The 26,057-nt window shown below is 42.0% G+C and overlaps 1 protein-coding gene across 1 annotated transcript in view; it reads right to left on the bottom strand.

Annotated features, from left to right (window-relative positions):
- The window catches only part of LOC122667673 (BEACH domain-containing protein C2-like), a 183,658-nt gene that overhangs the window by 13,262 nt on the left and 144,339 nt on the right, over window positions 1-26,057 (bottom strand). Inside the window, exons 17-25 of the mRNA XM_043864047.1 lie at window positions 16,866-16,935; window positions 16,669-16,752; window positions 16,512-16,568; window positions 16,334-16,402; window positions 16,150-16,236; window positions 15,938-16,054; window positions 14,078-14,224; window positions 13,848-13,932; window positions 13,615-13,735 (exon numbers count right to left, since the gene is read on the bottom strand). Of these exons, the coding sequence (XP_043719982.1) occupies window positions 13,615-13,735; window positions 13,848-13,932; window positions 14,078-14,224; window positions 15,938-16,054; window positions 16,150-16,236; window positions 16,334-16,402; window positions 16,512-16,568; window positions 16,669-16,752; window positions 16,866-16,935 (837 nt within the window). The remainder of the gene's footprint in view (window positions 1-13,614; window positions 13,736-13,847; window positions 13,933-14,077; window positions 14,225-15,937; window positions 16,055-16,149; window positions 16,237-16,333; window positions 16,403-16,511; window positions 16,569-16,668; window positions 16,753-16,865; window positions 16,936-26,057) is intronic.

The raw sequence follows: 26,057 nt of genomic DNA on the forward strand, positions 1-26,057 counted from the left end.
TCCTCAAACACAGCAGTCACAAAACAGAGGAAAAAACAGAGGCAAGAACTGAAAAAAGGCCTGGAAAACTTCAAACAACTATCAAACTGCAGCGGAATGACAAAGACAAACCTTCTTCAGCAAAAAACGATGCCAAGGAGCCCAGAAACAACAACCAACAAAGCTCTACTAATGAGTTTTGTCACTTCAAGAACCCCAGCTGGCGGAAAAAGTTGCAGAATGGGTCTGGCCGAACTTCAGCTTCTATCCTTTGATGCTTCACATAGACTTGAGATGATCCAAGGAAAAGAAAAGGGACTTCCAGACGAAGCTACAGCCTCTGGTTGTGCTCCGTTTGGATATCAAACAAGCAAGAAACAGCTGTGTGAAGATACCACAAGAGTACCTTCGAGTACCAGCAGAAACCAGAAGATGGAGGCTAGCCCTAGCCTTCCAAGCAACCTTCAAACACCTTCAAACTCCAGGAACAAACAGCTCTGATACCATGTTAGGTTTTGGAGTTGAAGGAGAAGGAAGAAAACAGCTCCAAGAGAGCTAAGAGTTCAAACACGATTCTTGGGGTAAAATGTGTTATGTCTCTAAACTAGAGACTAACAAGCTTCTATTGAAAAGAATGTAAAATTACACTGAGGCCCTTAGCCTGATACAAATGAAATATAGAGTACATAAGCAGGGGTTATGTACATATATACCCCTGATACAACTATTCTTAACACTCGAATGTAACAACAGAAGGCACGGGGAAAAAAGGCGAGCTGCTGGTTCTGTTATTGAGAGCATTAAAGCTTGGGTGAAAGACATTCCTTATCCAACCAAGTTTAGGCGCTCGGGTTCTCATAGAGAAATGTTAATTCTGCCTCATTGTATGAGGAAGGAACCGGAGCAACCTCTGGAAGGAAGCCTAATGGTATGATTTCAGACCATGCTTGGCTCAATGTTTGGGTATATTGGCTCCTCCTTCCAGATTGAAGCGTCCTCTCCCTGTATATTGGTGTCCGACTTTCGCCTCGGTTAAGCTCAATGTGGATGGTACTTGTAGAGGTAATCCTGGTAGGAGGAGGTGGAGGGGTTATCAGAGACAAGGAGGGTGTTGTTTTGGCAGCCTTCTCCAACTTTTATGGTGACTGCACTAACTCGGTTGCAGAGTTGAGAGCTTTGAGAGATGGATTGAAGGTGTGCCATGATTTAGGCCTGGCAGATTTTGTGGTCAATTCAGATTCTGCTACCACAGTTAGAATGATTAATCAAAAGAGGTGTACCTATGGAGGGGATGGTACTGGTTTTAGGAGTCGATGGTCTTATTGCATTATACTCGGCCTCTGGTATCCTTTGCTTATAGGGAAAGTAACAGGGCAGCAGATTGGCTAGCCAACTTGGCTTGTGATACAGGGGCTTCAATTGTTTTCCACTATGACAGCCAGCCACTGGGGGATCTAGAGCATATTCTTCGGGAAGACTGTGCTGGTTTGCCCATCCTCAGAAAGTAGAGTCTTGTTTTCCTGGTCTTGATTGTATGGGTTTGGGCCCAGTTTTTGTTGAGAGTTATGCTCCTTGGGTTGGGGTAAGGCGGTACGTCCCCCGCTTATATTCTTTTTCCATGTATTGATTTGGGTAAATTACAGATCACCCCCTGGTTAACTCAAATCACCCCTTGGTTTAGACCCCAAAATGTCAAATTATTCCCTAACGTTAGTTTTATGCTGTTAAGTGATGATGTCAGCCAGTTAAATAAATTTAAATACCTAAACTACCTTTGACCAATGTTGAAGATGAAGGAAGGGTAGTATTGTAAATTTAATTCTAATGTTTAGTACAAGGGTAAATAGTCCTTTCACACTAATAACTAGCAGCAGACTAACACCGTTACTATAGAGGGGGACATTTGAGTTTTTTCAAAAACCAGGGGGTGATCTGAGTTTCGATTGAAAACTAGGGGTAATTAGGGGCTGACCCGGGTCCCAGGTAATATTCGGGGGTTTTTTTTTAAAAAAAAAAGGTTAGTTTGGGTACTAGTCTAGTATCTTACTTTCTTATGTTGTATGTTTCTTGTTTTTACCTTTTACCTTTTACCTCCTTAGGGAGGTGGTTGTAATTTCTATTTCATATTAGTGAATCAAATGGGGGAGAGGGGTGTGACATCAACTCATTCTCTCACCAACGGTTCTCTCACATATCTTCTTCTCTTCTTAGCTATTAATCCTTATTCTTTGCTAGAATAAATCCATACCTAGTTTCTAACTCTTATTATCAGACCGCTTGATGAACAGGGTATGATCAGCATTGCTTTGTCTGTATCCAACAAAAGTCATAGCCTTATGAAATCTAGCAAATCAAGCTCGAGGTGATTGCTTTAGGCCATATAGCGAACGCTTCAGTTTGCAGACCTTGCCACTGGTAGCCTCAGATGAAAAAAATAGGAGGAACATCCATGTATACTTCCTCATTAAGCTCTCCATGAAGGAAAGCGTTCTTCACATCAAGTTGCTGTAGATCCCACCCTAGATTCACAGCACATGACAACAAGACTCAGACAGTGTTCAATTTTGCAACTGGAGCAAAGATCTCCTGGTAGTTGATCCTGTAGAAATCCGTGAATTTGGCTTGCTTATGAGATAAAGGCCAAGCCTTTATTTATAACTTCAGAATATTACAAATATGGAATGATTTACTCAATCCTTACCTATCACACCTAACACATTTAACATGTGCATAATGAACCTAGACACTATAGGTACAAGGATAATATTACCCCTGAACCTATATTACAACACTCCCCCTCAAGTTGGTACATACATATCAAACATGCCCAACTTGCTAATAACAGAACAAAACAATTTACTACTTTTTCCCTTAGTGAGAATATCAGCCAGTTGGTTACAAGACTGAACAAATGGAACACAAATGACTCCTTGCTCCATCAAACATAAGTGAGCAAGCAACCTCCAACAAGTGTCTGTTCTTACGCTCAGCTACACCATTCTGAGCCGGAGTATCAACACAAGATGTCTGATGGATAATACCATGAGTGTCCAAGTAAGTGGGAAGAGCGCCATCCATGTATTCCTTGCCGTTGTCAGACCGGAAAATCTTCACCTTGGCATAAAATTGTGTTTGAACCATCTTATGAAACAGACGAAAACAAGTAAAAACATTGCTCTTGCTATGCATCAATTATACCCATATGGTGCGACTAAAACAATCAATAAAAGTAACAAACCATCTAAAACCAGAAGTAGAAGCACATCAGGCTGGTTCCCATACATCAAAATGAATTAATCCAAATGGTGTCATACTTCTTTTGTTAGAAATAGGGTAAACATTCCGAGTTTGCTTTGCTAAAGTGCAAGCTTCGCATGAAAAATTGTTTGGATTACATTGCTTAAATAAGCTAGGAAATAAAGTAGATAAAACTTGCAATGGCGGGTGCCCCAAACGGTGGTGCCACTTATTTAATTCCAGTAACGCAGATGTAGAAGCAGAAGAGGATGGTTGAGAAGTCAAAGCTGTCGGCAAACTGTCAAGCACATATAAACCACCACCACCTTACCACATGCAATCGTACGACCCATTACCAAGTCCTGGAATAAACAATGATTGGGGAAAAAAATTACTTTGCAGTTTAAGTACCTAGTTAAACTACTAATGGATAATAAATTAGTAGAGAATTTAGGAACATGCAACACGGAGGAAAGACAAAGAGGAGTGTACTGAACAGACCCCTTGCCAGAAATTAGCGAGAGAGACCCATCAGCAACCCGAATTTTATTATGACCAGATAAAGGAGAATAATTGAAGAAAAGGGAGGAAGAACCTGTCATATGATCGGTTGCACCAGAGTCAATAACCCCAACAGTCAGGTATGACCGAGGTGCAATTCCCACCAAATGAAATACCTAAAGAGTGAGGCGTAGTGGAATCTGATGGCAAGGAAACAGCAGAAGCAGCCAAAGAAGGAGGCCCGGAAGAAGAGATGTCCAGCCGAGTCATCATAGTCTGGAGATGCTGAAGTTCTTCAACTACTTGGGAAAGAGACAGATCAGTAGTTGCCTGCTCCTCAGTAGATGCCTGGTTTGCCCGGGCATTATTGGATCGATTAGAGCCACCCCTCCCACGCCCACGGGTATCTGCAAGGCGACCATGAAGCTTCCAGCAACGATCCTTGGTATGCCATTCCTTCCCACAGTGATCACATTTAATAGGAGGGCGATCACTAGTAACACCAGAACTGCTGGAAGAATTACCAAGAGAAGTAGGCTGAGAACCAGAAAGTAGGGCCGATCGTTCCTGAGTGACAGGAGTAATCATGGCTGTCCGGCGAGTATCTTCGGCTGCAAGAATCGCATAGGCCTGCTCAAGAGTTGGTAGGGGATCACGATTCAGAATATTGGCCCGGATCTAATCAAATTCAATGTTGAGAACAGCCAAAAAATAAAACACTCGTAAGCCATCTTCCCACTTCCGGAAAGCAGTGGTGTCAACGTCACAAGTGGCAGTGAAGGTCTCCAAAAAATCAAGTTGCTGCCACATTGTGCACATTTTATTGTAATACTGAGAGAGGGTCAGCTCTAACTGCTTGGTGGAGTGGAGTTTCTGACGAAGTTCATAACACTGGGCAGCATTGCCCACTTGAGAGTAGGTGTCATGGGCTGTTTTCCAGATCTTGGCAGCCGAATCAAGTAAAAGGTAGCGTCCGGCAATCTCTTGGTCCATGGAGGTGACCAGATACGACATAGCCAGAAAATTAAAATTCACCCACCTATCTTGCGCAGCTCCAGTTTCAGTAGGCCTGATAGAGGTTCCGGTGATGTAGCCAGAGAGACCACGGGAACCGATAGCAAACAAACAAGAACGAGACCATAACAGGTGATTGGCCCTATTTAATTTAATAGGGCTGGCTGGAAACGGAATAAAATCACGCTATGACGTGCCGTCGAGGCCAGAAGAGGCTGGTGTGATCTCAGAAGTGTCAGGCATTGTTGCTGGTCGAAGATAAGTTGTCAATAACCAAAAAAAAATCTGCAGAAAAATTACTGCATAAACCTGATAAAAAGCTGCAGAAAAATTACTGCATCGATCTTAAAATTCTGCAGGAAAAAAAGGCCCTTGGTGGGAGTCAACTCACTCAGGAGAAGACCCAGGAAAAGAATTTTTACTAGGAGTAGTTGGTTCTGGATCAATAGACGACAATTGAATGGGTAAAGGTGTTGTAGCTGTTGTGGTGGTAGTCTTAACTTGCTTGTTTTTGGTGCCACTCCTACAATTAACCTGAAGATTAGGATCATCAGTCTTCTTTTGAACTTGCAGAGGCTCCCCCTGAATTGGAACAACAGTGTCTTCACCATCCTTCACCTGAACTTGAATTGGTGGAGCTTTCTCATTAGAGGGAGGAACAACAGAAACATCAATGGTTCGGATAGAAGTGTCAAGATTCAACACATCTTCACTAATACACTCCCCCTAAAGAGGTAGCGATATATAATAGCAGCAGTCTTGTAGAGCAGATCATTCTGTGGTAGGAGTATGAAGCATAGCAAATCAGCGACTCTCCTCAGTATGGACAAGAGCACAAGATTGCTCTAGTGTAGGAAAAGGGGATCGACTGAGAACTTGTACTGAATCTCATCATGTTCCACATTTAGTCCAGCCAAAAAATCGTAGACCCAAATTTTTGTTAAGAGTTATTAGAAGTTATGTTCTAAGGGTAGTTTGGGAACTAGCCTGTTGACTAGTTGCCCTAATATGTAATTTCTATCTTTTTACCTTTTTACTCTTTACCTCCTTAGGGAGGTGTATGTAATTCTGTTATTTCTATTAGTGAAGCAATATAGGTGTGGAGAGATCTCTCTCACACACAGCACATTACAACTCAAACTTTCTCCTTCTCTTCCTCTTGCCTCCAAACTTCTCCTTCTCTCTTCTTCTTCCTTCTCCATCTTCTTCCTCTTCTATTACTTGCTAACCTAATCTAAAACTCAACTTGGTATGAAAGCAGGTTTGAGAGTCGTGTTTTAGTTCCTTTCTCCTATTCTTTTTCTTCTCTTTGAAACCCTAGGATACAAAGGGGTTCAAGGAGAACATCCCTATGTAAAAAGATTGCTGAAAGAGCATGGAATAGGTTCGATTTGACCTATTTGTGTGGTTGAAGCTTCTGTTTGAACTCTGTTGCAGCTCCCTTATGGTTTTGTAACTCTTACAGCTAATACAGAAATTTCCGCCAGCCAGAAGTTGCAGCCCCTGTTTCTCTCTCATTTCAGATGCTTTTCAGCCTTGGAATAGCTCTTTGGAATCGCCCAAGAGTGCTTATCAGGCCCCTTAATTCCCTCCTTGCAGCTTGAAGTATCTATTGAAACTCTCTCAGTTTTTTATGGAATCTCTGTTCTGCCCAGGTAAACCGAGACTGCACTTCCTCTGTGTTTTTTGTATTTGGGCTGCCCTATGCTGCTTTCTTGGTTGAAGAATGATAATGGCCATCTTGTTTGAGATCTTGGAGCTTTTTTAAGCTTGTATTACTTCTTGGAAAGTGTTAAGGACCAGCCTATATCTGTGTTTTTCCTTGCTGGACTTTCTGTTTGGTATTGGACTCTTCTATTTGGGTTGAGTGTGTACTCCCCAACTGCTGTTTGTTATCTGTTTTATGGTCAAGTGCTCTTTCCCATATAATATGGCTGATACACCCACATCTGAGATTGGTTCGGCTGCTTCACAGCTCCTTCCCACAGCTCCTCCAGTTGTTTATGAGAGCATACCTACACAGATCTCCTTTGTGGAGCTTGATGGTACCAACTACTTGGACTGGTCACACTCTGTGAGGTTGTCACTCAAGAGTAAAAGAAAACTGGGATACATTACAGGCACCATTACAGCTCCAGAGCCTGGTTCACCTACCTATGATCAATGGGAGGCCAACAATTCTACAGTCATGAGATGATTAATCTTCTCTATGACTCCTGAGATTGTACGAAGGTTTATTAGAAAGGAAACTGCCAAGGCAATTAGGGATAGTGTCTCCCAGACGTTTGATAGAGTAGGTGACTTTGCCAAGGTCTATCAGCTTCACCAGAAGATTAACTCCAGGAGGCAAGGTGACAGGACCATTTATGAATACTACAATGCCTTTCTTACCCTGTTGGAAGAATATGACTACTACAGGGATCTCCACTTGAAGGATCCAGAGGATGAAGCTAAGGTATACCAGACTCTTGAAAAGGAGCGTGTCTTCACTCTGCTTGGTGGTCTGAACCCTGACTATGAGCCCATCAGGCTTCAGATCTTAGGCCGATCTCCCTTTCCATCTCTTAGTGAGGTGTGTAGTTACTTACAGAGTGAGGAGACTCGGCGTGTTGCTATGGAACCAGCTCCAGTATCCTCTCTTGAGAGATCAGCTCTCCACTCTAGTTCTTCCAGAGACACCTGTGGAGGTGGTAGAGGCCCAGGGCCTAACCGTGAGATAGCCAACATAGTGGAGACAGTTGGTGCCAGTGGAGTTGGTAGGGATAGGTTTAAATGTGATCATTGTGGGAGAACTAGACATACCAAGGATAGGTGTTGGTCTCTTCATGGCCGTCCTCCTGGCACCATAGTTCGAAAACTCGTTTCGTTTCGGTGTTTCGGGCTGACCGAAATATTGCATTTTTCTGGTATGTTTCGGTAGGTCATTTCGGCGGGTTTTAGGCCAAGTTAAGGCCTTAAACTTCATGGAAACCCTATTTTAGGCTATATAAACACATTTAAATGTTTAAATTGCAAAAATAGTCACCCAAAGTGGTGTTTTGGACCATTGATTGGCAATGTATGGTCGAACCCTAATGTATAACTTAGTTAATTACACATACACATTGTTTAAGACTTTAAGTTCTAGAGGACATAATAAATTAATGATTAATAAGCAATTTAAACAAGTAAATTGACTTGGAAGTTGGAAACATAAAGTGAATGACTCATAAGTCATAACTTAAGTCAGAATATTTAGTACATTCAGTCAATAACAAGTTAACAACTTAAGAAGTTTGAATCTTGTGTTCTCCAAGTGGTTCCGGCATAGATTCGAAGGTCGATACACAAATCAGCAAAAAGAGTTTGAAGAATGAAGAAAACAGAAGAAACAAACCACAAAAGAGCAGCCTTGTTAGTCTCAGTCGAAATTTCGATCGAGACTAATGAGTTTCTGCCTTTTGTACTAGGTGTTTTGAAAAGAGAATCTCGATATCTCGCGAGACATGTACCAATATCTCGAGATATCACGAGATAATCGAAATCTCGACCTAGATTTGGTATTTTTTTGATTCGAGGTACCATTTCGTTTCGCCCTGGTCGAGATTTTCAAAATATTCGAAATCTCGACCGAGATTTCGCAAGATTTAGTACTATGCCTGGCACATGTGGTCGTGGTGGCTGTAGAGGGGGAGCTCGAGCTCATTCAGTGATGACTGAGGCAAATACTACACAAGATGACTCCCTCTTTATGGATACAGTGGTCTGCAGGGTCATGTCACAGCTTAGCACATCTCCTCCACCTACTACAGCCAGCTCCTCATCATCCTCAGCCTTACAGGTCTGTACCTCAGCTCCTACTGCAGCCCAGTCTTGGGTCATCGACTTTGGTGCCACTGACCACATGACTGGTACGTCCCATAATTATGATACCTATACCATTTGCTCTGGTAAGGATAAGGTTAGGATAGTTGATGGCTCCCTATCCTCCATATCTGGTGACGGTAGCATTCCTATCACCTCTTCTATTTCTCTTACTTCAGTTCTTCATGTCCCTAACCTTACAGTTAATCTTTTATCTGAGAGTCACCTGACTAAATCTCTGAACTGCTGTGTCACATTTTTCCCTTCTCACTGTCTTTTTCAGGATTTGGTGACGAAGAGGATTATTGGAAGTGGAAGTGAAGAGTAAGGCCTTTACCTTTTTGACCCTTATTTTCCCACAGCTCAATCTTTTGTGTGTCGAAGTACTGATAGTAGTTCTGTGGAGTCGATTATGTTATGGCATCATCGTCTTGGCCATCCATCTTTTGTTGTAATGAGGAAACAGTTACCTCACTTATTTTCTTTTGTTGATTCTTCTCATGTTTTTCAATGTGAACCGTGTATGTTTGCCAAACATTGTCGTTCTTCTTATCCATATCATGGTAATAGAACTGCTGCTCCTTTCCATATTGTGCATACTGATGTTTGGGGACCTTCCCCTACTACCTCTTTATTTGGTTATCGTTACTTTGTGTCCTTTGTTGATGATTTTTCTCGTGCTACTTGGACTATTCTTATGAAACATAAAAGTGATGTTTGTGATGCATTTAAAACCTTTTATCAAATGATTCTTACTCAGTTTGACACTTGGATCAAAGTTGTTCGATCTGATAAAGGGGGGGGGATACATGTTTGGTGGCCTCCAAACCTTCTTTACTGATAATGGCATTCTCCATCAGCTAGCGTGCGTTGACACACCCCAACAAAATGGGGTTGCTGAGAGGAAGAATCACCATTTATTGGAGGTCACCCGTAGTCTCTTGTTTGGTATGCATGTCCCCAAGACCTTTTGGTCTGCTACTCTTCTCACTACCTCTTTTCTCATCAATCGCATGCCTACTAAACTTCTTGATTTCAACTCTCCCTTGGGCATCTTATCTCCCAAGTTTTCTGCTTTCTCTCTTCCTCCTAAAGTCTTTGGTTGCGTTTGTTATGTGCATGTAAACAAATCTGCACGCACTAAACTTGATCCCAAAGCCCTCAAGTGTCTCTTCCTTAGGTACTCTTCTACTACCAAGGGTTACAAGTGCTACCACCCTTCTTCTTGTAGGTGTCTTATCTCCAAGGATGTCACCTTCCTTGAATCTGTTCCTTTCTTTGCCCCTTCTCAGCATCCTCTTCAGGGGGAGAAGTGTGGAAGTGAACAGGCTGCTGATTTCCTTCATTCTCCTCTCACTATCTCTCCCTTTATGTTTGACATTGGTACACACAAGTCTGTGGATGTGGTTAATACTGGTGATCAATCAAGTGTGAATACAAAATTGGTGGTTGAAAGTGGTCCTAGTAAGGAGAAGGATTACCACATTACATACAAAAAGGGTGAAGGCATATATAACCAAGGAAAGCAGACCTACTAAGAGTCCTCTTTGGATCCAGATCCACATCTTGAGATTCATCATTCTCAATCAGGTGATATCCCTTCTCCTCCATTTGACTTAGATCTTCCTATTGCTGATAGAAAGGGGAAAATAGCTTGCACTAATCCCATAGCCTAGTTTGTCTCCTATGGTGCTTTTTCTCCCACAAGTATTGCCTTTATTACTGCTCTCTCTACAGCTTCTATTCCCAGGAATGTTACTAATGCTATGTCTGACCCAAATTGGAGGCAAGCTATGTCTGAGGAGATTATGGCCCTTGAGAAGAATGGTACTTGGCAATTGGTGGACCTTCCTAAGGGACGTGTCCCAGTTGGATGTAGATGGGTCTATACAATCAAGTATAAATCTGATGGCAGTATTGAAAGATCCAAAGCAAGGTTGGTTGCCAAGGGGTACAGTCAAGTCTATGGGATTGACTATCAGGAGACATTTGCTCCTGTGGCCAAGCACAATTCTATAAGAGTCCTCTTATCTTTGGCTGCCAATAATGATTGGCCATTATATCAGTTAGATGTGAAGAATGCTTTTCTTCACGGTGACTTGGAAGAAGAAGTGTACATGCAAACCCCTCCAGGCTTCAAAATGCCTTCAGCTGAAGGAAAAGTGTGCCTCCTCAAGAAGGCACTATATGGTCTCAAACAGTTACCAAAGGCATGGTTTGAATGCTTCCGACAGGCTATTCTGAAGAATGGGTATTCCCAGAGTCAAGCTGATCACACTCTCTTTACCAAGCGGGGCAATGGTACCATCACAACCCTCATTGTCTATGTTGATGATATTGTGGTCACAGGGAATGATATAACTGAGATAGGTAAACTGAAAAGCTACCTGGCACAGCAGTTTGAGATCAAAGATCTGGGCCCCTTGAAGTACTTCTTAAGAATTGAAGTATCAAGGACCAAGAAAGGAATCAATATATGTCAACGGAAGTTTGTTCTTGATTTGTTGACAGAGACAGGGATGTTAGGCTGCAAACCAGCAAATTCTCCCATTGAGCAGAATCATAAACTGGGAGAAGATTGCTGTTCACCTCTGGTTGTTGCGGGAAAGTACCAAAGACTAGTGGGGAAGCTTATTTATCTTGCTATGACACGCCCAGATATCTCCTATGTGGGAGTTGTGAGCCAATTCATGCATGCTCCCAAGAGTGGCCACTTGGATGTTGTGTATCGCATTCTTAGGTATTTGAAGTCTTCTCCAAGGAAAGGACTGTTGTATGCCAAACACAATCACTTGAGAGTGGAGGGCTTCACTGATGCTGATTGGGCTGGCTCCATTACAGACAGGAGATCTACCTCAGGCTATTGTACCTTCGTGGGAGGTAACTTGGTTACATGGAGAAGCAAAAAACAACATGTTGTAGCCAGATCAAGTGCAGAGGCAGAATTTCGAGCTATGGCTCATGGTGTTTGTGAACTCATATGGCTGAAAAGACTTGTTCAGGAATTAGGATTTGATACTGAAGGCCCTATGAGACTCTACTGTGACAACAATGCTGCCATCAGTATTGCCCACAATCCAGTCCAACATGACCGAACTAAGCACATTGAGGTTGATAGGCACTTCATCAAGGAGAAGATAGACTCTGGCTACATTTGTACTCCTTTTGTGCAGACTGGTGATCAGATGGTAGACATCTTCACCAAGGCTCTTGCTTTTCCTCAGTTTAGTACTCTCTTAAGCAAGCTGGGAATGCATGATATATATTCTCTAGCTTGAGGGGGAGTGTTAGAGTTATTAGAAGTTATGTTCTAAGGGTAGTTTGGGAACTAGCCTATTGACTAGTTTCCCTAATATGTAATTTCTATCTTTTTACCTTTTTACTCTTTACCTCCTTAAGGAGGTGTATGTAATTCTCTTATTTCTATTAGTGAAGCAATATAGGTGTGGAGAGATCTCTCTCACACACAACATATTACAACTCAAACTTTCTCCTTCTCTTCCTCTTGCCTCCAAACTTCTCCTTCTCTCTTCTTCTTCCTTCTCCATCTTCTTCCTCTTCTATTACTTGCTAACCTAATCTAAAACTCAACTATTTTTTCAATATGCTTATGGTAGGCAGTAATGTCAGTAGGATTGGTGGGCTGGTAATCGGCATAGTGATCAAGCTCCTGCCACAAACTGTGAAGTTCTGCCTAATAATGAGAGATATATAACTCCTGGATGGTTTCATGATTTTTCTTATGTAATTCATACATCTGGGCATCGTTCCCAACCTGCCCATATGTATCCTTTGCAGCTGTCTATATTTGAGAAACAGTATCCAATAACAAATATCCTCTGGCAATGTTAGGTTGCATAGAGTTGAGCAAAAAGGACATTACCAGATAATCATTAGAGATCCATTGATCCTGAGGAGAACCAGCAGAAGATGGCTTCTCAGTAGTGCCAGTGATATGTCCTGTGTGTCCATGACCAGCAATAGTTAGGTAGGTTGATCGAGACCAGATCAGGTAATTTGTTCCATCAAACTTGATGGAACTAGCTGTGAAAGGTAGGTACTCATTCCGAGTCTGTCCTTCAGATCCAGAGGTGGCAGTAGTCATATCAGACATGATGATCGAACCAAAAAAATCAGAGGCGGTAAGGTGTTCAGATCGATGCAGACAAAACCCAAAAAGAACCACAGTTCGAGTTTCTCTAAAATTGATTCTGAGAGAGAGAGATTTGGGAGATCTTCAAAAATAATGACCAGAAAAGGCTCAAACCAGGGTCGAGTTCTCCACTTGGATGGTCCAAACTTCCCTAGAAAAACCAGCAATATCTGAAAAGGGCTGACCCCAAATTGATGTGTCAGGATTTTGAGAAAACGTGAAAAAACCCTGAAAAAATCGAAATCGATAGAGCAGAAGACTTCAATTTGTTGATGCAGATGATGACAGATGCTGCCCAAAGATGCAGGTCTTGATCTTCAATGAGGGAAGTCTCGTTCTTCAATAATGAGAAGAATCCGATCTTCAAGGAAGGTGAAGAATCCAAATCACAGAAGAGTGGGCAGCAGCTACCGATCTTAAAAAACTAGTTCATTCTTTGTTCGAGGTAGGGTATAGGGCAGCAACTAGATCCATGGATCGCCTCATTAGTGCTGCCCTGAGAGATGGGAGAGAACCGAGACGGGAAGAGAAGAGGGGATTTAAAGAGAGAGAGAGAGAGGGATAAATTCAGTAACCTAGAACAGATTTTTGGCTCTGATTCCATGTTAACAGAACTGTTTAGGGTTGTAATGGTCGGATGGTCTAAGAGAACAACCAAATTCTTTTTTTTTACAATAAAATAGGGGAGAAAAAGATTACAATAATGCCCCCTCTAACCGACTCCATTAATTAGAGTCGGTGGAGGGGAAAAATACCCAATATGCCCCCAGTGGCATATCTTACACAATTTTAACAGTAAAAAAAGAAAGAATGAACAAAGTGAAATAGAAAACACAATGAGGCTATAATTGCTACCCGAATAACTTTTCCAACAGAATTGGACATACCCAAATATTAGGTCAATCCATTCATGCAAATGTGCAGAGACATGTTCACTCTCAAGGGCCATCCGATGCTTATGAATGAAATCAACAGGGTTTTCAGCCCAAGGAGGAAGTTGGACAGAATCTGCAATATGAGCATGAAAAAAGAGGTCAGCAAGTCGAGTTTTGGTACAGCAGCTCCAGAAATCATGCAGCAGGTTTAAATCCCTTTGTGTCGAGGATCTTGAAGTACATACCCAGCTTTCCTCCCAGTTGTGTTGTACCAAAATCAATGAAGTTTACATTGGTTAGGGCCTCAGGGAGGTAAAATAACTCGGGAACCTAAGGTGAACCAAATACAGAACATGAATGAGACCTTTTTTGCATTCTAGTGCAGAAAGTGATGAGAAAAAGAAAAGTTCATAAAAGCAATTGAAGATCTCAAAAAAGATGTAGTGTAAATAGTGGCGAGGAAATTGACTCTTACCAACTCCTTGACATCCATGCCCTCAATAACACCATTCCAAGTAGCAGCAATATCAGAAAAAATTCTGCCTGCATGATCAAACTTTCCACCTTGAAGCTGAATTGAGAGAGTAGTGAATGGCTCTACTCTAACAAGATAATATAACACCTGCGAAGAGAAGCAGAATCAGTAAGAAGAAAATGAATTCAGCCAATTATAGAACAAATTGTAGTAGCTCATAACAGCAAGAGGTTATCAAATCACATATTGAAGATGCTCTGAACGAAATAGACAACAGATCAGAACAAAAAAAAGCGAAAGGAAACACAGTCAAAATGTCAACAACTCCTTGAAAAGACAAAAAGAAAAAGGAGAATGAAAGAAATAAATTCAAAAATAAATAAAGGAAAACCAGAACCATTTCCTAAAGAGATGGAAGCATTTCCACTTCCATCACTTATTTCTGCCACATGGCAATGATGCTATCATCATTCTGACCTTTGGACAGTATAAGGGTCCATGGATAGGCTACAACTCAAATATGGTGGCCTACTTCCCCTGATCTTTTCAACAGTTCCTGATCTTCAAACAGAGTTGACTGCTCCAACCAATTTGAAGCATTATTCTGAAATATGTAAAATTTAAATTAATAATAAAAAAATTTATTGGGCCGAAAGTTTGAATGTCAACGACTCAACAAACACTGCCATGACAAACAGATGTGGAACAGCTCCCAGCACTGTTAGAGATCCATTACCGCTCCAATAAATATATCATAAAGCACATGGGTGACAAATCATCCAGCAAATGTTTCTCGAAGATCATTCCACAACTGAAGGCCATGTCAGTATATTCAATTATTAGAAATTCAAGAAAGTTTGTTATAAAACAGCAAAGAATACAAAACTTTGATGACTGTTAATTTTGCACATAATATAACTAATGTGGCAAGGTGTCATACATATAACACTCATTTTGTACAGAATATAACTAATCTGGCAATGTGTAACACGTAATGCTCAGAGAGAAGTACAATCAAGAAGAAAGGAATAATAATCCAGATAATTTATTCAAAATTTTCTAATATTAAAAATACCCAGTGAAAAATATAATAATTTAAGCATGGATCAAAGAGTAGTGAGACAACTAAGGCACTTCTGTCAGAATATTTACAGTGAAGCTAAAGCTAAGAAAATGTTTGATGTTCACATTTTCAAATATTATACCTAAACCAAGATAGGACTTAGCAGCATTTCTCATAGTCATGACTAGGGTCAGTTAATAGTTACTGATGGATTGGATATTTATTTGCCAAAGCTCAAACACATCACCCAAAAGAGGATTTTTGCCCCCTTTTGACAGATGAAACTACGGTATATATAGGATGTCTAATTGTATTCAACTTCTTTTATTGAGGGAACTTCCCTAACCTTTAATGTGAAACCCACAAGACATCTTGCACTATATAAGGTAAATTAACCACCACTCTCCCATGTGTAACTTGTGGAATTTTCATTTTTTTTTTATTTGTGTATGTATGATAAATTGAGAGTTCCCAGGATAAACCAACTGCCGATCACGAGAAATGGAAAAGTAAAAGTCCAGGCTTCAGTACCAGAAAAATTGAGAAAGTTTGAAAGTAAAAAAATAAAAAAATATAGTTCTTAAGAATCCCTGGTTTAGTTCTCAAACAAACAAGCATGCTCTCTCAAAGCATTAAACTATACTCTCATATTCTTTCTGTATTGATACTGGAATAACACAAACAAACTGTCAAGTGTCAAGCATAGAATTCTAGTGCTTCTTGAAAATTGTATAGATAAATTCTGCAACTATAATGACTGAGAGCATCCTAAAAATTAAATTAGGGACAAAACCTACAGTTTCAGCACTCGAGTAATGTGAACCATAGTGGAACTTGGGGATGACTGGATCATCAAAGCTGGAGTATCTCTCTTGGATTTTTTTTAACCGGACAGCATTTATTGCACCAATGGGCTGCCAAAAGCATAGTCTTTTCATGTAAGTACCATTAAGAAGAGGGAAAGTTCTCAGTAATCAACAAAAGAGTAATGAAATTCAACATGTGCAACCTTTGAAAGGTCTCGGTATGAAGAAGGATCTGAGAGATCCAAAGTCTTTGATGTATAATCAGCAAGAATCCATGGAAAAACAGGATACTGCAATGAAACCAGAGGGGAAAAAGATTCTAATTAACAAACTACAGTAAGAGTTCTAATGAAATGGCTACCACAAGCAATTATCCTGAAATTCCACCTGAGTGATGTCATTATAGCTTCGCCCAGCCAGTGTATTGAGCTGCATTAGATATTCAAAATTGCTAATCTGTGGATAGTTTGTGTTCTTACCAGTTAGTAACATAGCACTCAGCAACTGAATAAGGAAAATTGATAGTTCACTTATGAAGTATGACAGTCTATCTTCAATTTCATACCTCCCACCTAGCCCAGCGCTCCATAAGCTGAGCTTTTTTTAGAAGTTGTTCCGGTCTCTGAATAAAAGAATATCACATAGAACCAGCCATGTAAGAATAAAATGGCTAAGGTCAAATATACACAACTGAGATAGTGAGGTTGCTGAAAGGTATAAACCTGTGTTGCCAGATAAATATTGTTCAGATGAGGAGGCCGAGCTTGAACAATAGCTCGATAGGCATTCTTCCTCCCATCAGTACTCTGAAACAAATTCCAAAGCAAAAATCAAGATGAGCAGTGAATTACTTTAATGAAGTTTCTATGATATAGATAAGCCTAGAGAGAGAAATTGCATGTTTCAAACATATTTATACCCCAAAATCAAAGAAGAAGTTCGTCCGGTCAACCATAAACAATTCCAGTGCACTTCTTCTCAAAAGATATCTGGAAACAGTGATACCATTAATGATCAGAAAGAAGAGTTGAAAACCAATGACCAAAATTTTTATTTTTTAAAATAAGTAAAAACCAGCAAGGCGATTGGTGTATGTTAAAAATTATAGACTATGAAATTACTTTGCTACTGAAATTAATCAAAACAAAATGACTATCAAAATTGCAGTGTCGAATTTTCATCGAAATATTTCGGTGTCAATCCGAAATTCCAAACCTTGATGATGATGTAATGACTTTATTATGAACATAGTTGTCATGGTGTCTAGGCGAACCAAGGCGTTGGAGGGAGCCTGAACGCAAGGTGACACCTACGCGATGCCTTGACAACTATGATCATGAACACTAAGTAATCATGAACAAAATCTTGATGAGAAAATAGGTATCAGTGTATCACAGAGGAAGCATAAGTTTTCCCTGATTGATACAAGAGTAGAGATGGACAAAAAAGTTATAAATGATCATGCCAAGAAAAAAGAGATTCTGCAATGGTAGCCCTTTACCCATTGATCATGGCATTCCAAAAACTCTGACCTCAGCCAGCGAATCTGATACTTCTTTGACTGATCCCAGAATGAAGTTGTTCCTATTCCAAAATCTCAACTAATAGGAATTGGAGATAAGACTTTAAAAAATGATTTATTTTTTGTTAGAGGGGTGGGGTGGGGGAGAAATATTGTGATAAGAGGATCAATGTCAGCAACCCCTACTTCTAGTCAGGAAGACTGATATTACACATACTATAAAAACAACTTGTCTGATGGTTTGTGTTCTTATCAACCAAGTGGAGGCTCTCACAGTTTCCACACATACAGAATAAAATGTGAAATTTTTGGTCAGGAAGTTATTTTCCATGTTTTTTTTGGTGGGGCCTAAATCCATTTGGATCAGCTCTGAAGGATTTCGTGTTTACATCTTTAATTTGTCATGTAGAGGTCATTTTTATTTAGAATTCTCTTTTTTATTTTTGTCTTGTAATATCCAAGAATAATAGAAATTTGGAGGATGCTTCTATATAATTTAAGGGGGAGCGTTGTCTGTGGAAGAGCGCAGGGCCCACTCGGACGCAGCAGCCAATGAGAGCGCGCACACTGGCATCTTGGGGGTGGGATTTCAGCCTTTCATGGGCGGTGGGGCGGTCATTTCACCCCCACCCCCAATGTGTCTGGGCACGGCCTCCCCCCCCCCCCCCTCAACAGAGAACATTTTCCCATAATTTAAACAGCATGGATTGTTGGAATTTCCAAATTTTCAGTAGTGGAGAGTTTTTATTTTTCTTTCCAATAAAAACAGGGCTCTAAGTTTATAAACAAGCATGGACTATTGGACCCTTCACCCGACCCATATGAATGGAGTAGAATTTCAGTTGAGTTTGAGGAGAGTTGTTGTTCTGTCTTACTTCTCATTGTGGTTGGAGGAATGGAATTTCCAGATTATTTATAGCTGATCTAGACCTATCTCCTATTTTTTTTTTTTTGAGTAGTTGGGGGGAGAATCTAGAACATTTAGCACCATATTCTGTCTCAAACAGCAGTTTCAAACCAAAAATCCTTGGAAAAGTATTATTCTCCTTGAACCTTCATGTTACTTACTGAAAGTGAACGATAGTACTTCTAAGCCTCTCAAACTCTGAATCTGTTGCATTCATGTTGTGCTTTTCTGTCCCTCAGATTATATACGTAGTCCGATCATGGACATGGAAACCCTACGTAGACTTCTTTGTGGGAGTGTTGGCCTCTAATTCTTCTACCGAAATCTAAAATCTCATGATTTTTTGGAGCTGCCATAGAATCGTTAGGAATTGTTAAAGTAGGTTACATGTTTGAAATTGAAACCTGCATACAGTACAGCCAAATTTTTTTGTTGTGTGTTGATATACATTGTTGGAGCCTTTACCAAACAGCCCAAGCTTTTGGAATAAGCGTTTGTAACATGGTATCAGAGCCAGGAGGTCAGGTGTTTGATCCCTGGTAAGTGCAAGGGGTTTGTGTTGTGTACCCCTATGCCTTGTACCCCTCAGTGCTATGTGATGGTGCCACATGCAGACTGAAGAGCCATGTGTGTGTGTGTGTGTGTGTGTGTGTGTAGTTAGAGATAGGGGTACTTTAGTCTCTTGTTTACTGGAATATTATGTTAAGTTGTAATTATATCCTTTTTCCTTTTTTACCTTTTACCTCCATAGGGAGGCATGTGTAATTTCCATGAAGTGCTCTTCTATCTCTGCTATTATGGACTCCCTGCACCTCTTTGAGACCCTCTCCGGCCTTCGCATGAATCTCCTCAAATCCAAACTCTTCCTCTCTGGTACTCCTGATCAGGAGAGAGACTCCCTTCTGCACCTGACTGGCTTCTCCTTGGGCTCCCTCCTAGTCAAATACCTTGGTCTTCCCCTCATTCCGGCCCGGCTCTCCAAGCACCACTGCACTCCTATGCTGGACCACATCCGCAAGCGCCTTCAGCTCTGGAAAAGCAAACTCCTATCCTATGCTGGCCGCCTTGTTTGTATTCGCTTTGTCCTCCAAGCTTCTTACATCTATTGGTGTGGGATCTTTGGCTTACCCAAAGCCACTACCCAGGCAATGGAGAGACTCCTCTGTGCTTTCCTCTGGAAAGGGGCCGATGCCTCTAGGTTCCTCCACCCTGTCAGCTGGAAGTCCATCTGCCTTCCAAAATCCAAGGGAGGTCTTGGGATCCGGTGCATCAAAGATTCCAACACTGCTGGCATTCTTAAGTTGATCTGGAAAATCTCCACTCGCCATGATTCCATCTGGGTTAACTGGGTCTACTCTCACCTTCTCAAGTCCGACTCCTTATGGACTGTCTCCACCTCCTCTGATGCCTCCTGAATTTGGAGAAAGATCCTTGCCCTCCGCCCCCTGGCCCTCCGAGGGATCTCTTCCTCCATTGCTCGTGGCTCCTCCACCTCCCTCTGGCTCAACCCTTGGCACCCCCTTGGTATCCTCTTCTGTGTCCTTGGTCCCAGGTCTATATACTCCTCTGGTCTTCCAAAAAATGCCCCCCTCTCCAGTCTCATTTCCTCTGGCTCCTGGTCCCCCCCTTTCCTCAATCCCTCCATAGTCGCTCAGATTTGGCCTGCTCTCCCCCCCTCCCCCCTCCCCTCCCCCCCCATGATGACAGACTCCTGTGGTTGCCCTCCCCCAATGGCTTCTTTAGCACTACCTCAGCCTGGAACTTTGTTCGCCCCTTCGCCCCCTCTGTCCCCTGGCACAACCGCGTCTGGTTTAAAAGCCGCATTCCCCGCCATAGCCTCACCTCCTGGAGAACCTTCGGCCTTTTCCTTCCCACCCAACCCTTCCTCATTCACCGTCACATCCATGTTTCCCCTGCCTGCTCCCTTTGCTGGAATGGTCTTGAGGACATCCCCCACCTCTTCTTTGACTGCCCCTTCACCTCTACCATCTGGAAAAAAGAGTTGAAACTCAAAGGTAGATCGAATCTGGTAAGAGAAGAAGTTTACAGCAAGAAGAAGAAGAAGAAGAAGAAGAAGGAGAGAATGGGAGAATCGATTATGTGTGTTGAGAGTGATTCTCAACACACATATTAGCTTCATTCATTAAGTCTTCCAAATTACACAAGCCTCCCTAGGGAGGTAAGGAGAAATAAGACAATAAAATAAAAATACAACTTAGTCATGTCTTATAACTAGACAATGACAGAACTACCCCTATACAAGATATTCTAACAACTCTAACACTTCCCCTCAAGTCGAGAATAAATGTCATACATTCCCACTTGTACAATAGAGTACTAAATAGACTAAGAGAGACCCTCGTGAAGATATCGCTACTTGATCATTGTTTTCACAAAGGGAGTACAAATGCACCTTAATCCAACTTTTCTTTAATGAAGTGACGATCGACCTCAATATGCTTGGTTCGATCATGTTGAACCGGATTATGGGCAATGCTTATGGCAGCTTTGTTGTCACAATAAAGTCTCATTGGCCCTTCAGTTTCAAAGCTCAAATCGTGAAGAAGTCGTTTTAGCCATATAAGCTCACATACTCCATGGGCCATGGCCCTAAACTCGGCCTCAAGACTAGATCGAGCAACAATCGGTTGTTTCGCTCCTCCAGGTAACTAGATTACCACCCAAGAAGGTACAATACCTGTAAGTAGATCTCCTATCGTGAGACCGAACCAGCCCAATCAAGATCTGTAGCCTTCAATCGCAAATGGTCATGCCTGGCAAATAAGGCCCTTCCTGGACAGGATTTCAAGTATTTGATGATGCGATATACTGCATCCAGATGTCCACCCCTGGGAGCATGCATGAATTGACTCACCACTCCAACTGCATAAGATATGTCTGGTCGAGTTAGGGAGAGATAGATTAGTTTCCCAACTAACATCTGGTACTTGCTTGCATCTATAAGAGAAGAACCACATTCATCACCAAGTTTATGATTCGGATCAACGGGGAAGTGGCTGGTTTGCACCCCATCATCCCCTGTCTCTTTCGAAGATCCAAGACAAATTTCCTTTGCAAATGTTGATCCCTTTCCTTGATCTAGATACCTCAATACCCAAGAAGTATTTTAAGATTCCAAGGTCTTTGATCTCAAACTGTTTAGCCAGATAAGACTTCAATCTATCTATCTCAGCAACATCATTCCCAGTCACCACAATGTCATCAACATAGACAATGAGAGCTGTAACTGTACCATTACCTCTCCTGATAAACAAGGTGTGGTCAGCGTGACTCTGGGAATACCCATTCTTCAGAATGGCTTGTCTAAATCTCTCAAACCAGGCCTTAGGAGACTGCTTTAGGCCATAAAGAGCTTTCTTCAACAAACACACTTTCCCTTCAGCTGAGGGACACTTAAAACCAGGTGGAGGCTGCATGTACACAACTTCTGCTAAATCTCTATGAAGAAATGCATTCTTCACATCTAATTGGTACACAAGCCAATCTTTATTGGCTGCTACTGAAAGAAGAACCCTGATGGAGTTATGCTTGGCTACAGGGGCAAAAGTCTCCTGGTAGTCAATGCCATACACCTGACTATACCCTTTTGCAACCAACCGAGCTTTGTACCTTTCCACTGTACCATCGGATCTATACTTGATTGTATAAACCCATCTACATCCAACTAGAGTTCTCCCCCTGGGAAGATCAACAAGTGTCCAAGTATTGTTCTTCTCTAGAGCCACCATTTCCTCAGTCATTGCTTGCATCCATTTTGGATTGGATAAGGCCTCTGTGACATTTTTGGGAATAGAAGAAGACTCAAGGGCAGTGGAAAAAGCAACACCTGTAGGAGAAATGGAGTCATAGGAAACAAACTGGGCTATGGGATTAGTACAGGTTCTCTTCCCCTTTCTAATAGCAATGGGAAGATCTAATTCAGAAGGAGAGGGATTACCTGACTGAAGAGGATGAGGCTGAGGATGTGGATCCAAAGAGGGGTTTTGGCAGGGTCGCTTGTACCATGGTTGCTTCCCTTTTTCCTTCAACAAGCATTCACCTCTTGTGAATACACCATCTTCTTTGAATCTTATCCCCTTGTATTCCTTTTGTCTGCTAGCATCACCATCACCAATACCATCAACATCAACATCATCCACAACATCCACTTCTTTGTACTTTCCAATATCAAATAGAAATGGGGAAGTGGAGGTAGGCAAAGGGGATAGGAAGGGAATGACATCCGCATTCTGTTCACTGCTAATACTCTCCCCCTGAACAGAATGGCGAGGGGAAGAAGAAAAAAAAGGAATAGACTCAAAGAAGGTGACATCTTTGGAGAGAAATCGCCTTCGGGAAGAAGGATGGTAGCACTTATACCCTTTAGTGGAATCAGAGTAGCCTAAGAAGATGCACTTGAGAGCTTTGGGATCAAGCTTGGTGCGGGCTGATTTGTTGACATGTACATAACAAACACAACCAAAGACTCGTGGAGATAAGGAAAAAACTGAGGATTGAAGAGAAAGAAGAGCCAAGGGGGATTTGGAGCCAAGGAGTGGACTTGGCATCCGGTTAATAAGAAAGGCAGCGGTAAGAAGGGCATCAGACCAGAAGGTCTTAGGCACGTGCATACCAAAGAGAAGACTCCTGGTGATTTCCAGCAAATGGCGGTTTTTGCGTTCAGCCACCCCATTTTTCTTGTGGGGTCAACAAAGCTGATTGATGGATGATGCCCTTATCGGAAAAGAAATGTTGGAGCCCCCATACATGTACTCACCCCCTTATCGATCTAACAATTTTGATGTGAGTACCAAATCGAGTACCGATAAAGTGATAAAACTCCTTAAAAGCATCACAAACATCACTCTTTTGTTTTAACAAAACAGTCCAAGTAGACCGAGAATAGTCATCCACAAATGAAACAAAATAACGAAAACCAGATAAGGAAGTAGTAGGAGAAGGCCCCCAAACATCAGTATGAACAAGGGAAAAAGGTGCGAGAGATCTATTACCACGATAAGGATAAGATGTGCGACAATGTTTAGCAAAAATACAAGATTCACACTGAAAAACATAAGATGCAGGAAAGGAAGTAAACAAGGTGGGTAAGTGTCTCCTCATAACAACAAAAGAGGGATGACCCAAACGTTGATGCCAAAGCACAACAGACTAAAGCACTCCGGTCATGCCGACCACAAACATAAGCTGCAGCAGAGATTGAGCAGGATCGTGGCTCAAGAAGATAGAGTCCTCCTTTCTCGGCCCCACCGCAATAACCTCTTTGTATCCAAATCCGAAAGACACAATAAGAAGGAAAGAAAGGACACAACAATGTAAGGATTTGGTTAGGTGACTCACCGATAATAGGTTAGTAGCAAAGTCGGAACATGAAGGACGACTTAAGGGAAATGAAGGAGTAACCCGCACATTACCCTTACCAGAGACAGAGGAAAGGGAACCATCAAGAACCCTTACCTTGTCCCGCGTAACAAATGGAATAGGAATCATAGATCGGGACATACCACCATGGATCGGAGGCTCCAGAGTCAATGATCCAAGGGATGCAGAGGGTAGCAGATGAGACCGCAGAGTCGAGGCGAAGTAGTCAACCCTCCGAGCTAGAACCGAGTCGACCCTCCAAGGTGAGACATCAACCGACGTAGGCTGCAATATCTTCCCCGTGAGAGGGAATCGGAGAAGCCGCGGTCCAAAGTGGCTCGACTCGATGTCACGTAACGAGCCTTAGCTCCCCTCGCTCGCTTCCACGGGCACGAGATGAACTACCACGCATCCTGTGGGGCTGCCCATGAAGATCCCAAAGACCGGTCCTGGTATGTCCAAGCTTGCCACAATGGTCACATTTCAGATCTCTCACGGCCTTTCCCCCACTTTTCCCCTTTTTGGGAACTGAAACAAGAGCAGCACTCTCTATCGAGGGTACAATATCCATAGTGGTCCTCCGGTTTCCTCACTTTGCAAATAATCGCACACATCATCCGAGAGATGGAAATGGAGACCTCCCTAAGATTTGCGGCGAAGGGGTTCATATTCGAGTTAAGACCACCAAGCAAAATAAGGATCCTTTCCTTTTTGCTCCTCGTAGACTTTGCCGATCCTCGCATTGGACAACCGGAGATTGGTATAATGATCATACTCCTCCCACAAGCTAATAAGAGTGTAGTACTCGGATATACTCCTATCACCCTGTTTCATATGAATGATTTTTGGAGAATTTGATACACTTTCGTGGAATCTCCAACTCTATCAAAAATTCTGGATACACCGTCCCAAATATCTTTAGCAGTCTCCTTACTCATAAATCTCCGACCTATCTCGGTTTCATGGAAAAGATCAGCCAAGTCACGACAGTGGAGTTTTCAGTCTCCCACTGAGATAGCCTCGCATCGAGTAGCGAGAGCCGTGATAGACCCAAGAATGTACCCCAACTTCCCCTACTACGTAGGGACAACTTCACGAACGGACCAATCCAAATAGTTGGTATTGTCCAACTTCACAACCGAGATCCGGGTGTTGGGGTTATCAAAGGAAGCCATGGTTGGGAAACCACCACTGGGCTGCCGGGTAATGGTCCATCGACCTCGATTCATGTCCGCATAATGGACATAATAGGCAAATACTTCAACAATCAATATAAATTGTTTCGCAAGTGGGAGTATACTCAACCCAAAACAAGGAGACAGACCAATACAAAAAAAGTCCCAAATCAACCAAACCACAAGGTCGAGGCCAAGCCTAAAAAAGCAAGCATACGAAGAGCAAAAACTTGTATAACTCAAACCAAATTCTGCTAGTAGCCAAGAACCTTTAGTCCATAACACCCAATAAGTGTATCAAGATGTAATACTATCACATTCAGCCATCCAATACAGCAGACCTCAGAGAAGACAAAAAACAGAGTACCCAATACCTGTGTAGCAGTAGAAAAAAACAGTAACAGTCCTCAGACTCTCCACCTTCAAGGGCAGGCTCTTAGGGCTTCAAAAAAGCACTCCCATACGACACAAATGGGACAAGTTCCAAGGTCATCCAAGCTGCCAAAGGCAGAATCGAAACTGAGACACTCCTAGGCTGGCGGAAAAACAGAGCCTGGTTTCAAGTCTTCAAAACATCTAGCAGCAAGGCACCATTTCTTTTTCAACAAACAAGAGCTTTGGGGTCTGAAACAACACCCCTAGGCGATGCAACTCCAATAGGTCTCATGCCAAGATGTGGAGAAGAGAAGGAGAACCAAGAAGAAGCTTCACAAGCTGGCGGTAACTTGCCAGTCTTCCTCCATAGCTTCAAGTCACCTTCAGCAGCTCTGAAACTCTCTCCAACTTAGGGAATACCACTCCCAAGACTATAAGGAGTATAGGTTTCACATATACAGCCTCCAATGGAACCCCCTTTACATTTATAGGGTTCCAAAGAGAGGAGAAGATGAGGACTGAGCTCAGCCGACTCTCAAACCAGAGATGTTGGCTTTGATACCAAGTTGAAACTCAAAGGTAGATCGAATCTGGTAAGAGAAGAAGTTTACAGCAAGAAGAAGAAGAAGAAGAAGAAGGAGAGAATGGGAGAATCGATTATGTGTGTTGAGAGTGATTCTCAACACACATATTAGCTTCATTCATTAAGTCTTCCAAATTACACAAGCCTCCCTAGGGAGGTAAGGAGAAATA

This window comes from Telopea speciosissima, chromosome 1, assembly GCF_018873765.1.
Source record: "Telopea speciosissima isolate NSW1024214 ecotype Mountain lineage chromosome 1, Tspe_v1, whole genome shotgun sequence".
Lineage (NCBI taxonomy): Eukaryota > Viridiplantae > Streptophyta > Magnoliopsida > Proteales > Proteaceae > Telopea > Telopea speciosissima.